The sequence below is a fragment of the Helicoverpa armigera genome, chromosome 4 (assembly GCF_030705265.1).
Source record: "Helicoverpa armigera isolate CAAS_96S chromosome 4, ASM3070526v1, whole genome shotgun sequence".
NCBI lineage: Eukaryota > Metazoa > Arthropoda > Insecta > Lepidoptera > Noctuidae > Helicoverpa > Helicoverpa armigera.
Genome location: NC_087123.1, coordinates 6,133,786 through 6,147,957, shown reverse-complemented (window position 1 = coordinate 6,147,957; position 14,172 = coordinate 6,133,786). Strand labels below are relative to the sequence as shown.

Below are 14,172 nucleotides of genomic sequence, written 5' to 3'. Positions count from 1 at the left end.
TGTATGGTTTGTGTCAATAAATAAGTTTTCTTTCTTTCTTTCTTTCTTTCTTTCTATGTACATTAACTAATTATAGTTAATACATGTCTTATTAATTTTGCAACGTATATAATGCGTGCACAATATTTTTAGGTCACTTCAATTACATCTTTGACAGACAAACATGGTAAGTTCAATATATTATTTTACCCCAATTTTGTTATGAATGTTGTGACTATTATGTTAAATTTCAAAATTAAATGGCAGTTACAAAGTGCTCGTATATGCTTGTAATAAACATTCTAAATTAGAAACCTATCTAAATAAAAGTAAACATTGATGAGCACGTATGTTTAAAGATGTAGTGCATCTCACGTTAAGTAGCATCTATCGTATACATTAACTTTTGTTGCACTTGTCATAATGCTGTTTCTTATTACTGTTTTCTTACAATCAATCATAGGTTTCTACTGCACCTTTACTGTTTTTGTTGTAATTAAAATATTATTGTATTTTTTTTCAGGGTACATCTACATTTCTCTTTGTTTTAGTTGGTAATGTTATATTTGGAACTGCAATATCAGGCAGTATCGACTATGAACCTAAATCAATTCAAATTACCGTCAACGAAAATTTCAATACACAGCCAGGACGCGGCACCGAAGAAAATGGCCACTCCCACGATAATGCTTTTCTACATCAAGGTGCAAACTTTTACTTCAAACCACAGTTGAACATTCGGCCCAATTTTATTCCATCTCACATTGAAGCTTTGATATCACTGTTAAAGAACCAGCCTTGTTCGAAAGATAAATTAATAGAAATTTTAAAACCGTTTATTAACGCTCCGAGTCAAAATGTACCAGGATTAGAAGTGATACCAGACGCTCCGTTATTACCACCTCTGGCCCTTGCGGATATTCCTTCCGCGGTTGGCGATGAAGAAGACAAATTAGACCAACAAGTAATTTTAGAAGAGCTCACAGTTCCAGAAATAATCTCCAAACCCGATATAACAGTTATTAACAGTAATCCTAGGCCCATCACTGCCGAATTTTCAGACATACCAGAAGCTCCAGTATTACCACCTATGGTATTTAATAATTTACCTGCCGCTATTGGAGAAGAGATCAAATTGGAAGAACAGTTGATTTCAGGCAAGCCCGGAAGCGTGTTTCTTGAACCTAAACCTATCAGTGCCGAACTACCCTTAATGCCAGAAGCTCCAGTATTACCACCGCTAGCACTTGACAAGATTCCTTTGACTTTTGGAGAAGAAGTCAAATTGGAAAATCAACTAATTTCAGAAGAGGACAAGAATGGGTATTCTACAATTTCAGTACAGCCTCCCCTGCCGAAGCCTAAACCCGTTACTCCGGAATTCTCTATAGTTCCAGAAGCGCCGGAATTACCACCAATGGTACTCACTAATGTGGATTCTGCTTTTGGAGGAGAAATTAAATTAGAAGAACAGTTACTTTCAGTAAGGCCTACAGGGATTTTCCCTGAAATTCCAGAAATATCCGCAAAACCAGAAATAACATTTATCAACACTGAGCCTAAGCCCGTCGCTGCAGATTTTTCAGCCATCCCAGAAGCTCCGGTATTACCACCGCTGGCATTTGATAAGATTCCAGTTTTTATTACAGAAGAACAATTGATTTCAGAAAAGCCCAATGGAGTGTACCCTACAATTTCAGTAATTCCTTCTCGACCAAAACCTGTTGTTATTCAAACTAAACCATTGGGTCCAGAATTCACAATCATCCCAGAAGCTCCGGTACTACCTCCACTTGTAATCACTAATATACCTTCCGCTGTTAGTGATGAGAGCAAATGGGAAGAACAGGTATTTTCACAAGAGCCCACAGGTGTGTTCCCCCAAATTCCAGAAATACTCGCTAAACCAGAGATAACAGTTATTAACACTGAGTCAAGACCCGTACCTGCAGAGTTTTCAGACATCCCAGAAGCCCCGGTATTACCACCTCTCGCATTCGATAAGATTTCATTCGGTAGTACGGTGGAGCAAAAATTAGAAGAACAATCGATGCAAGGAGAGCCCAATGGTATATACCCCACTCTACCACAAATGCTCATCAAACCAGAGAATACGGTATTTGATACTGAAAGTAAACCAATTAACCAGGAACTACCAATCATCCCAGAAGCTCCCGTATTACCACCTCTGGTGCTTAATAACATTCCTTCCGCTATTGGAGAAGAAATCAAGATGGAAGAACAAGTAATTTCTGGCCAGTCCTCAGGTGCGTACCCCAGCACTCCAGAAATCCTCGCCAATCCAGAGATAACAGTTATCAACACTGAGCCAAGACCCGTCACTGCAGAGTTTTCAGACATCCCAGAAGCCCCGGTATTACCACCTCTCGCATTCGATAAGATTTCATTCGGTAATACAGTGGAACAAAAATTAGAAGAACAATCGATGCAAGGAGAGCCCACTGGTATGTACCCCACTCTACCAGAAATGCTGATCAAACCAGAGATGTTTGATACTGAAAGTAAACCATTTAGCCAGGAACTACCAATAATCCCAGAAGCTCCCATATTACCACCTCTGGTACTTAATAGCAGTCCTCCCGCTATTGGAGAAGAAATCAAGATGGAAGAACAAGTAATTTCTGGACAGCCCTCAGGTGCGTACCCCAGCATTCCAGAAGTCTTCGCCAAACCAGAGATAACAGTTATTAACACTGAGCCAAGACCCGTCACTGCAGAGTTTTCAGACATCCCAGAAGCCCCGGTATTACCACCTCTCGCATTCGATAAGATTTCATTCGGTAGTACAGTGGAACAAAAATTAGAAGAACAATCGATGCAAGGAGAACCTACTGGTACGTACCCCACTCTACCAGAAGTGCTCATCAAACCAGAAATTATTGAAAGTAATCCAATTAACCAGGAACGACCAATAATCCCAGAAGCTCCCGTATTACCACCGCTGTTACTTAATAACATTCCTTCCGCTATTGGGGAAGAAATCAAATTGGAAGAACAAGTAATTTCTGGCCAGCCCGCGGGTGTATACCCCAGCATTCCAGAAATTCTCGCCAAACCAGAGGTAACAGTTATTAACACTGAAAATAAGCCAATCTTCCCGGAATTACCAATAATACCTGAAGCACCTGTTTTACCACCACTGGTTCTTGCTGATATTCCTTCTGCTTTTGCAGAAGAAATTAAATCAGCTGAACAGTTAATTTCACAAGGGCCCACATATATGTCTCCTGAAATTCCAGAATTACTCGCTAAACCAGAGATAACAGTTATTAACACTGAGCCAAGATCCGTCATTGCAGAGTTTTCAGGCATCCCAGAAGCTCCGGTATTACCACCTCTTGCATTCGACAAGATTTCATTCGGTAGTACAGTAGAACAAAAATTAGAAGAACAATCGATGCAAGGAGAACCTTCTGATGTGTACCCCACGCTTCCTGGAATGCTAATCAAACCGGATTTCACGGTTTTTGATACTGAAAGTAAACCAATTAACCAGGAACTTCCTATAATCCCAGAAGCTCCCGTATTACCACCTCTGATATTTAATAACATTCCTTCCGCTATTGGAGAAGAAATCAAGTTGGAAGAACAAGTAATTCCAGGTGAGAACATAGGTGTTTATCCTAGCATTGCAGAGATTCTCGCCAAACCAGAGATAACAATTATTAACACTGAAAGCAAACCGAGCTCTATGGAATTTACAAAAATCCCAAAACCACCAGTTTTACCACCATTGACTTTCTCCGATGTTCCTTCTATGTTTGGAGATGAAATTAAATTTGAAGAGCATTTAATGTCACAAAAACCTACAGGTGTGTTTCCCAATATACCAGAAATACTCTCCAGACCTGAAGCTATTAAAGAAGAGATCAAAGAGGAACAGTTGATGTCAAAGGAGCCTACAGGTGTGTTTCCTGAAATTCCCGAATTATCAGCCAAACCCGAGATAGATATCACTTACACTGAGCCTGAACCTGTCACTGCAGAATTTTCAGCTATCCCAGAAGCTCCAGTATTACCACCTCTGACATTTAATAACATTCCTGCTGCTATTGGAGAAGAAATCAAATTGGAAGAACAACTTATTACAGCCGCGTCTGCAGATGATCATCCTACGATTCCTGAAGTTCCTTCTAAACCCGAGCCGATTGCTACTGATAGTGAGCCTAAACCCTTAATTTCAGAATTACCAATAATTCCAGAAGCTCCGGTATTACCACCTCTGTCATTTAATAACATTCCTGCCGTTTTTGGAGAAGAAATCAAATCGGATGAACAACTAATCACTAAAGTGCCTGCTGACGAGTATCCTACAAATCCTGAAGTATCTGTTGTATCCGAGCCGATTACTATTGACATTGAGCCTAAGCCCTTAATTTCGGAATTATCAATAATCCCAGAAGCACCGGTATTACCATCACTTGAACAAGAAGAAAATAAATTTGATGATGCGCTTATATTAGGGGAGTACACAGCAGACATGTCTTCTAATCCGGAAGTTCTAGTCAACAATGAAGAGCTGGTTGAAAGTCCAGATGCAATTATGATTCCAGAACCATCTTCATTTTTATGGAACAACGGGCAATCCGACTTGAGGTCAGTAGATTTAGAAGAAACAATTAAATTTGAGAAATCAATTCAAGAAATGAAATATTCTGCGCCAGAAGAAACAGAACGTGTAAGATTGGAGTCGGCTCCTTTAGTATTAGAAAAGCTAAAAAAAGTTTATTCTATCAAAACACCCCAATTTTCCGACTCATTTGTGCTGAAAGAAGTTTCCAGACCAAATCTTTATAACATGGGACGCGATATTGTTGTCAAAAAGACACCAATCTCTGAAATTATTTTGAAACCAGGGTCACGACAGGGGTTATTCAGCTTTGCACCCTTTATTTCTCCGTTCTCTCAACGCCTACATAAGAAAAAAGTAATAATCCCAAAATCAGCTTCTCCTCAGCATTTCTTAGTAAAGAAACATCCATTTTCATTGCCCATAGTTCCATCGCCTAAACTTAAACTTCAGGCAAATAGGCTACCATTTGACAAGAAGAATCAATTCCTGTTTTCTACATCTTGTGCACAAAATATTGTAAAAGAACGCATTGTTCCAAATATGTTTATTAACAAGTTAAGAAAATATTTTAATTTCAAGTGAAACCAGTCAATTGTAGGTGAAAAGGATGTTATAGATGATCTAACTAAGATCTGTGATGTAACTTAATCAATTTCAATATTTAATTTTCAATCACTTGATATTTTATGAGAAAGATTGCGTGAAATAAATAAAATACTGATAACAAGATAATATTTATTTATTTTTATTTCCTACAAATTCCTTGGTGTGAATGACAAAGACACTGGTTTATCAGGTTTATTTATAAGTAGAGTTTGAACACCAAGCTCTCCACCCATCCATTTCAAGTTATATTCACGAATCAGCTGAAACAAAATACAATATTGTATTAGTATGTTCGCTTATGAAATACATAAAATACTTGTACATATTAAAGACTTACCCTGATAAGAATAATGCATATATTTTGCTCTGCCAATCTTCTTGCTATACATGATCTTGGACCAAAGCCAAATGGTAAACTTAAGAAGGGATGAATGTTCTCATAACTCGTAGATCCTCTTAACCATCGTTCTGGTTTGTATTCTAATGGATCCTTAACATACTGCTGTAGTCGAGATGATACCATATTCTGTGTCACTATAACAGTCTGAAACAAACATGAAATTGTTGTAATTTTCATCATATAGTTATGAAAAATACATCATACATAATAATACCTACTCCTTTCGGGATTAAATAATCTCGTAGAATGAATTCCTTTTGCGTCAGTCGCCCCACACCAATAGATACTGGATTCAATCTTAAACTCTCTTTAATGCAACTTCTTACATAAACGGCTTTTGATACAATTTCCGCACTTATTCTTGTATCTTTCGTGGGAAGAAGTTGAAGGATTTCATCAAACATTTCCTGTTGAATATCAGGGTTTCGACTGATGTGGTATAAAGCGAAACTTGTTGTATATGCAGTCTGAAATCATAACGGAATACATCGCACAATTAAATTTTCAATTAGTTATATTTATCATCATAACTCTCCAACTCTTATCCCAGTTTTATTTAGGGTCGGCACGACAAGTTCTCTTTTCCCACACTTCTCTATGTGGCATTACCTCACCAATGACATCCTTTCTTGACACAATTGCACAATTCCTTTGTTCGACCCCCTTCCTCTATCTTCATCCATCCACGTTTATGCTCAAAACCTTCCACACAGCGTGATCCAATAAAACAATAAAAAAAGGACTTATTTACCGTGTCGATTGCAGCCATAAGTATATCGACCATCATTCCTACGACGTCTTTTAAATCTAAATTGGGTTGTTGAAGAAAGGAGCCCAATAATGAAACATCGTTGTTGTCAGCATGTTTGAAAAAATGCACCCTTTCTAGCAAAATATCTGTAGATATTCTATGGGGAATAAAAAGGCACGTTACTTAAATTCAACTTAAAAGATACAATTTCTGGTAAAACTAAATTGGGTAGAAAAAGCGTACTTTTCTAAATATTCTTGAGAATCAGCAAGTTGCTTATAAAGAGGAGTTTTAAACATCTTCCACATAAATCCCTTATCGAGTTTCATAATTCCACTATTAGAACCGAATGCTGCTGCTATAGTTTTACTACTTCTGGAATTAAGGTCTTGTTCTTCAGAAGAAAAGCTGTTAAAACGCTCATTGAACGCCACAGTTCCGATAACTGAAACATTGACAATTGATAAGTAGGTCCCCTAAATTACTGAAAGTTTTACTTTTGTGTACAATTATTAGGCACCTTCTAAATTCAATCGATTCAAATAGGGCAGGAAGTCTTCATTATGCGTAATATTAATTTGCTTTAGGCATTGCACAAACTCAGTTACGATACTATCCGTGCTTTCAATGTGATTTTTCACACTTTGAGGACTAGTGAAATTCTTCTGAAATGTACTTCTCAGTCTCCACCATTCAGGGCCATTCCTGAAAATATTGAATAAAATACATAATACAGATGGCCATCAATGAAATTAAATCGCCGCAAAAATTATCTAATTATCGTCTTGTTATGTTAACGCAGCGAAAGGAATGAGAAGTACAAATTAAAAAAGAAATTACGTTGACAGTAATCCGCCAGTATTATACACATGTGGTTTGTTTGTACGGTAGTGGTACATGGCAACATGACTCCTTCTCGCTGGATATCGATGGTCTTGTCGGAACACAGTCTCTATGTCTTCAGGGTCGTACACGTGAAGCAAGTTAACACCGGGCGTCTCTCGGACTAAGTTACCATAGCGACGATAGTTCAGCCAAGCGTTTTTATCGAGGGCTTCCACATTGTAGTCCCCTGGAAAAATAGTATAACAAAGAGAAGAGCTCATAAAGAATTCCTTTTTTTAATTGCCATTCTTATCGCTTAACTGAATTGCCCCGGCCCGTAGCTATATCGTGGAATTTGATTATAACGGTTTCTATGTGTTATAAACTGCACTGTGTACTGCACCCCAAGAACGCAAACACTAACACAACCTGAAACACACAAACGAGAACTTACCTATATAAGGCATGTATTTATACAGGGTCCCTACAACTGGATAACTCTTGGGTCCCGGGATTTCCTCAAAATTCTTCAAGTTACCTCTTCCATCATGTACTTCAACAGTATCACTGTAACCGGCTACATTCGATACAAAATTTAATGATTTATTATGGCCACAAAACTTTTTAGATAACTTCAACATTACGGTATAATACTTTGCTACGCGCACCCAGATCGTAAGACGTCACAGAGCGGAATCATCGAATTACAAAAAGATCCCGACCTCGTGAATTATGCACATAACATAAACAAAAGAACTTGGGACATATAACTCGCGTCATCCTTGCTGTTTGGTAAAAAAATATGATAATGACTCGAATACCGTTTAGATAATTATGTTTCTTAATAAGTTCTAGGTACCTGCAATTTTCATTATAAGGTGGCACAATACCATAGCAGAAATAAAACTAGACGGTTATCAGGCAGTACATAAGGCTTGATTACTGGTAATGCAGGTACGAATGTAAAAGATAACTACGTAAGTAATTAGGTACTAAGATAAATAATATGTGGTAAATAAAACATGAAAATAAATTACATTGTACATACACAAGGTAGTAAGTACATACTAAAGTAGTTCATAAGGGAGTATATGGAGTTGTAAATAAGAAGGGAGTTTATAGCCCTGTTGATTACCTAGGTGACTACGGTAACGCCAGTAATCGTCGTTTCCTATTTTAGGTGCTCGGTTTGAAAGTAAAATTAAAAGTAATTATTTAACTATCAAACCGACCAAAAAAGTTCAGAATTGATCGCAAGCGCTCTCATTGCTACTCAGCAAATTTTAATGCTATTATAGTGGGCATCCCCTAGTTTTGACTGTACAGCCTATTTTGTTTCTGTAAGAGACGATCTTCAACAGTCATCATGATCATCAGCCCTATTATTGTTCCACTTTCGTCATAGGCCTGCTCTCACACCGAATCGAGCGTTAATCAAAACACTTGAATTCAGACTTTTTAGCCCAGAATTCTTCGAAATGTTTTCTTCTTCACCTTTAGTCAATTCTTGTCCATACTTAGAAAAGTAGAAATGGTACTTGCCAGGAATCGAACCCGCAACGTATAGCTGAGAGGCTGCTGCTTTAATTACTAGGCCACCACCGTCCACTGCTGGACAAAGGCCTTTTTTTTTTTTTGGGAGGGGGAAATCCTCATGGACTTCCTCCGCCTGGGGAAAGGCGGAGGGGTATGCCGGACTCCTACCGGCTAAAACCCCCTTGTGTCCTCCTTGCACGTGTGCGCGGGGCCGCGGGAATCCAGATTCTTCCGCAGCCCCACACTAGTGCTGGCCCTCGCACGGGCCTCGTCTCTTGCACGGGGTAGTGAGGTGTTCGCCTACCCCGTGCATCATCTCAGGGGCACGCGCCGACACACGCGCGTGCCACCGCCTCGGGTCCACTGAGTAGGGGCGGGAACTTCCCCAAGTCCCTCGCCCTTGAACCCATTCATGGGGGGCGGAAGAGGGCGTTGTCCGCCCTTCTCCTGCGCCCGGTGCGCCTTCTGCGACCGGGGAAGGGAGTCAAATTCTCCCTCTCCCGTTCCGCAGATTCCTTCTGCGACATCACGTCCTCGCAAAAGGAAACCACCGCGTCCCACGACTCTGCACTGCCGACCATCCTCTGCACCACAGCCGGCAGCGACAGATCGTCTCCGATTTCGTTTGTGAGGACACGGCGCTGCTCCTCCCAAGCTACACACTCAGCGAGCGTGTGTTGCGCCGTGTCCTCCCCGCAATGGACGCAGTGGTGACACCGAGCGTCCGGCTCCCTGTCTAAGCGACACAGAAACTTGCCGAAGCACCCATGCCCCGACAGTACCTGCGTCACCCTGAATGACAGGGAGCCGTGCCCTCTCTCGAGCCAGTCGTCGAGTACTGGCCGGATCGCCTCGACGGTAGCAAGGCCGGCGGTAGGGCGCATCAGCCTTTGCCGCCATTCCGCCACTAGGACTTGACGGAGCTCCTCTCGGCGCAGCTCGATCTCCCGCTGCACCGGCATCGAGCCCCGTACCCGCTCTTCCTCGCGCCATCGGTATAATGACGCGAGTACTTTCGCCTCTAGGTCCCAGGGCGGGGATCCGGCCAGGACACAAGCCGCCTCGTAGGAAATCGTGCGGTACCCTCGGATGACTCTGACGGCCATCGCCCTCTGCGGTTTGCGCAGGATGGCGAGCGTGCCGGCCGTCATGTCCATCGCCCACACGGGGGCCCCATATAGGGCCATGGACCGCACGATTCCCACGTACAACCGCCTACAGGCGGCGCTCGGTCCCCCCAAGTTGGGAAGCAACGATGATAGCGCGCCCGCAGCGCCCATCAGCTTGGGCGTCAGCCGCCGGAAGTGAGGCCCGAATTCCCATCGGCTGTCGAGCACCAAGCCCAGGTACTTCATGGTGGGGCCGACAGCGATCCGGGCCCCGCTGACCACGATGTGTGATCCCGGCGGCGGCGCACGTCGGGGACCATGGAACACGATGGCCTCCGACTTGTTTAGGGCCACCTCCAGGCCCAGGCGCCGGATGCGGTTCACCACCTGTGATACCGCAGCTGTGGCTATCAACGTCGCTTCCCTGTGCGAGCTCCCCCGGGCAGTGACAAGCGTGTCGTGCTGGACAAAGGCCTCCCCCAACCCAAGGTTTGCCAGTATGCTCGATCTTCATCGTATTAATATCTTCGAAAGTCGGCTCTTAAAATTCGCTGTGTTTCGCAGAGCAAGTTCATGCATACATGTATTTGCAGTTTATTCTTATCATGTTTGGTCTCCAGTCTCTGATTGAATGGGTACCTGATTGTCTCTGACCTTTCATCTGACATAAAAATGACACTAGAATATCTTGACAGTGTCAAAACTGTCAGTCAGCCAGCCTAATTTGGCCGGGATTCAGAGATTCTGCTAAAAACAAAATACTATTTATAATAATTATATTTTCAAAGAATATTTTAGGCCACCAAGGTTGAATCCTTTTATTATTACCGTGAGACTACTACATCATACTAGTAATAATAATATAAGCTTATTTTTAGGTGAATTTTAGGTAACTATAACCTAGCGAATGGATTATTTATTTTTATAGTTGAGTTTGCGATTTTTTGTAGAATAGTAAGATCATTATGAATGTCTTAAGACGTTTAGTGTGTTCACAGTTCGCAAATAAAGTGTCTAGACAATGTTTCATACCAAAGCATAGAAGCTCCTTAGATAGACAATATTCAAATTCAAGATTAAACATTCTTGGCATAGAGACATCGTGTGATGATACTGGTTGTGCGATCATCAATGGAAATGGCAAAGTGTTGTCAGAAGTAGTACATTCTCAAAATTTAGTGCATTTGAGATATGGAGGAATCATTCCAGATATTGCACAAGATCTTCATCGTATACACATTGAACCGACTGTGTCAAAAACATTAGATAAAGCAAATCTTACCATGGAAGATATTACAGCAATCGCAGTGACACTAAAACCGGGCCTTCCACTAAGTCTTGCTGTTGGCATGAAGTATGCTAAACATTTGGGGAGGCGGTACAACAAACCAATAATACCTATCCACCACATGCAAGCACATGCACTTGTAGCAAGAATGCATCATGATATATCATTTCCATTTTTGGTTCTTTTGATATCTGGAGGACATTGTTTACTTGCTATTGTTCAAGATGTTGACCATTTCCAATTACTTGGAGAAAGTATGGATTGTGCTCCCGGGGAAGTTTTTGATAAAGTGGCAAGAAGGATGAAACTGAGAAATGTTCCTGAATTTTCCAAATTAAGTGGAGGACAAGCTGTAGAAGCAGCAGCAGCAAAAGCGACTAACCCGCACATGTTCAAACTTCCCCTGCCACTGTCAGAATACAAGGACTGTAATTTTAGTTTAAATGGTCTTAAAACCTCAGTTCTATACCATTTACATAGAAAAGAAGTAGAACATAAAATTGTAGCTCATGAATTAATACCTGAAGTAAATGACTTATGTGCAGCTATGCTGATGGCAACTACTAGACATCTTGTACACAGAACACGGAGAGCTATGGTATTTTGTACAGAAAATAATCTGATACCTGAAAACTGTAAACAGCTAGTTGTTTCTGGTGGAGTGGCATGTAACAATTACATCTTCAGTGCTCTACAAATGTTATGCAATGAAACCTGTTATGATATTTATAGACCTTATCCTAAGTTATGTACAGACAATGGAGTAATGATAGCTTGGAATGGTTTTGAAAAATGGAAAAAAGGCTTGGACATCACTACAGATTTTAACACTCTGGATATAGAAGCCTCTAGTCCACTAGGAGAAAGCTTAATAGACCAAGTTAGAGATGCAAAAATATCAACAAAAATGATGAAAATAAAATCAAGTATTTAATTACAATCAGTTATTTTAATTTTATACCCAGCAGCTTGAATGTTTGTACTCATATTTACTATTACAATGAAGGATTGCTTACATCTGAAGTTAGCAATTTGACTGATGTACATTATGTTATGAAGCCTAATAAAATGTTTTAGAACAAAATTGAGATGAATAGTATAAAGACTCCCTATTTCTCCACTGTCTGTCTGTTTGTCACGAGGTATCTCATAAATCGTATTAGTAGTTGTAGTATCATCATTAAGGCTACTACACATTCTGCTCGAAGTGACTGTATCAAGCGATATCTCTCCTCGAATAAATAGCCAAGACACCCGTAGACGAAAAAATAGTATACTCCATATCCCATCAAAATATCCATATCCTTGAAGCCCATCAAAATGGAATCCGCCATTTACAGACTGGGAAAAATATTTCCAAGTATTTTGTCTAAATTACTTATTTTACCTCTTAAAATCGACTAAAACAATTCTAAGCCGTAGACAAATATTTTCATAGACAAGCCAGCTCAGCTGTCTGCTGTCTCATGCCATTTTTGATAGATGTTCGCTTTCATCGCGAAAGCAAATCGCAATCTGTGTTTGTATTTTGCAATCACTTTTTGTGTGCAGTGCGAGTATGAATAAAATTATAGTATAAATAACCTCACAGACGTTAGCAGTTGCCAAATAATGTGCAGCGACGTAACCTTAATACCATTGCACTAGATAGGAGTGCAAATTGTTTTGTTTTAAAGTTCATTTAGATCAAAATGGATATTCTGGAAAAGATTTACCGGAACATCCGACAGCAAATTGCCAATTTGCCGGGTGCGGTTCCGAAAACAGTTGATATTCTCAACAAATCAGTAGGAAATGTGAGATTGCCGCCGTTTACAAAGGATAATGTGTTGTACTATTATTTACCACTGCAAGGTCTGGTTAGTTACACAACTCTGTCAGTAAGTGTAATGAATCCTCATCTTATGGTCAGGTATGTGTGACGATGAATAATATTAAAGTATATTAGTTACCGTTACGATAAATCTTATATTATTATTGACATTGTTTTTTCAGATTGTTTCCTCACAGGGATGTAACAGATGTTTTGTTTTTGACTGCGGGTGGTGGTGCTGGTCTGTGGCTATGGGCCAGACCACATATGGCTGCGGCGGCTCCAGCAAGAAGGTTTTCTTGGGCATTTCTGGGAGGTTGTTTGTGGCCACTGGGATCAATTTTCTTATGGGCCATTTTGAGAAGTTCAGTTGGCCAAAGGCCTGTTATAGGCACAGTATTAGGAGTTACTACAGGAGCAATGCTTACTAATATTGCTCTAGATTATTTCCATTATGTAGAGCTTATGTTCTGTGGGGAAGTGCAACTTCCTGATGAGACATACAGTCCCAACAGTGATGATGAGAAATATGATATTGATATATAAATGTATCTCGTGTTAAAACTTGATTGCTTTTATGGTTGTATAATTAATTAAATATGTACAGGTGGCTATTTACTTTTATGCATATTTGGTAGTGGATAAGTCTTACTATGTTATGTTGATGCACCTTCTAGCATGTTGATGTTGTCTTCAAAGTCTGTCTAGTCTCACAAAGTGCTTTGAATAAAAATTTAATAAACTTAACCAAGCCTTTTATTATTTCTTTACTCACCCAAACATATGTCTTATTAACTATAAATATTGTTTTCATGAAGCTGGTAAAATAATTAAGAAAATTGAGGTGTAAAAATAGTCTTTAAGTTGCAGTTGAGATGCCAAAGGTAAAGAAATTATTTACTGTACATGGGTACTACTTGACTAGTTTGAATGAACCCACCACCTGTTTGAGTACAGAAAAACAAAATAATAATAAAAAAACAGGTTGCACTCCAGGAGTACAAGTTAGAGTGAAAACTGGAATATTAACACTGCATAAGTACATATTTGATAAAAGAAGGTATTTCTTTCTTATTTACTTCGTACTTTTCAAATAGGTAGGCACGGCGGCAAATCCGTAGAACGTAGTTTAATAAATTCGAATTCTTTTCTAAATAGCCGTTTTACCGCGGTTAGACTCGCGTCCCGTGGGAAATACTGCCCATTCCGAGATAAAATAGAGCCTGTTATTCGGGATGAGTGAAGCTCTTCAAAAATTAAATCATTTTCCA

The 14,172-nt window shown here is 40.1% G+C and overlaps 4 protein-coding genes across 4 annotated transcripts; 3 read left to right on the top strand and 1 right to left on the bottom strand.

Annotated features, from left to right (window-relative positions):
• The first annotated feature begins 77 nt into the window (after positions 1-77).
• LOC110384133 (calphotin) lies at positions 78-5,010 on the top strand. The gene is made up of 3 exons (XM_064034315.1): positions 78-166; positions 503-4,596; positions 4,998-5,010. Exons 1-3 carry the CDS (start codon positions 164-166, stop codon positions 5,008-5,010), a joined length of 4,110 nt encoding a protein of 1,369 aa, XP_063890385.1. The 5' UTR covers positions 78-163.
• Positions 5,011-5,304: 294 nt separating this feature from the next.
• On the bottom strand, positions 5,305-7,998 carry LOC110384136 (cytochrome P450 302a1, mitochondrial). The gene is made up of 8 exons (XM_021345247.3): positions 7,610-7,998; positions 7,171-7,402; positions 6,851-7,035; positions 6,574-6,775; positions 6,331-6,487; positions 5,798-6,046; positions 5,517-5,723; positions 5,305-5,439 (listed from the first exon to the last, which is right to left on the bottom strand). The coding sequence occupies exons 1-8, from the start codon at positions 7,794-7,796 to the stop codon at positions 5,326-5,328; spliced, it is 1,533 nt and encodes a 510-aa protein (XP_021200922.3). The 5' UTR covers positions 7,797-7,998; the 3' UTR covers positions 5,305-5,325.
• Positions 7,999-10,502: 2,504 nt separating this feature from the next.
• Positions 10,503-12,028, top strand: LOC110384107 (tRNA N6-adenosine threonylcarbamoyltransferase, mitochondrial). The gene has a single exon (XM_049846864.2). The coding sequence runs from the start codon at positions 10,766-10,768 to the stop codon at positions 12,020-12,022; it is 1,257 nt and encodes a 418-aa protein (XP_049702821.2). The 5' UTR covers positions 10,503-10,765; the 3' UTR covers positions 12,023-12,028.
• A 529-nt stretch (positions 12,029-12,557) lies between these two features.
• On the top strand, positions 12,558-13,648 carry LOC110384139 (uncharacterized). Its single transcript, XM_021345250.3, has 2 exons — positions 12,558-13,000; positions 13,084-13,648. The coding sequence occupies exons 1-2, from the start codon at positions 12,780-12,782 to the stop codon at positions 13,445-13,447; spliced, it is 585 nt and encodes a 194-aa protein (XP_021200925.1). The 5' UTR covers positions 12,558-12,779; the 3' UTR covers positions 13,448-13,648.
• The last annotated feature ends 524 nt before the right edge of the window (positions 13,649-14,172 follow it).

Coding starts and splice junctions, on each gene's coding strand:
- LOC110384136 (XM_021345247.3), bottom strand. CDS start 7,796: ATGTTGAAGTTATCTAAAAAGTTTTGTGGCCATAATAAATCATTAAAT. Junction 7,036..7,170: donor ACTGGCGGATTACTGTCAAC/GTAATTTCTTTT, acceptor CAATATTTTCAG/GAATGGCCCTGAATGGTGGA. Junction 6,488..6,573: donor TCTCAAGAATATTTAGAAAA/GTACGCTTTTTC, acceptor TATTCCCCATAG/AATATCTACAGATATTTTGC.
- LOC110384107 (XM_049846864.2), top strand. CDS start 10,766: ATGAATGTCTTAAGACGTTTAGTGTGTTCACAGTTCGCAAATAAAGTG.
- LOC110384139 (XM_021345250.3), top strand. CDS start 12,780: ATGGATATTCTGGAAAAGATTTACCGGAACATCCGACAGCAAATTGCC. Junction 13,001..13,083: donor AATCCTCATCTTATGGTCAG/GTATGTGTGACG, acceptor TTGTTTTTTCAG/ATTGTTTCCTCACAGGGATG.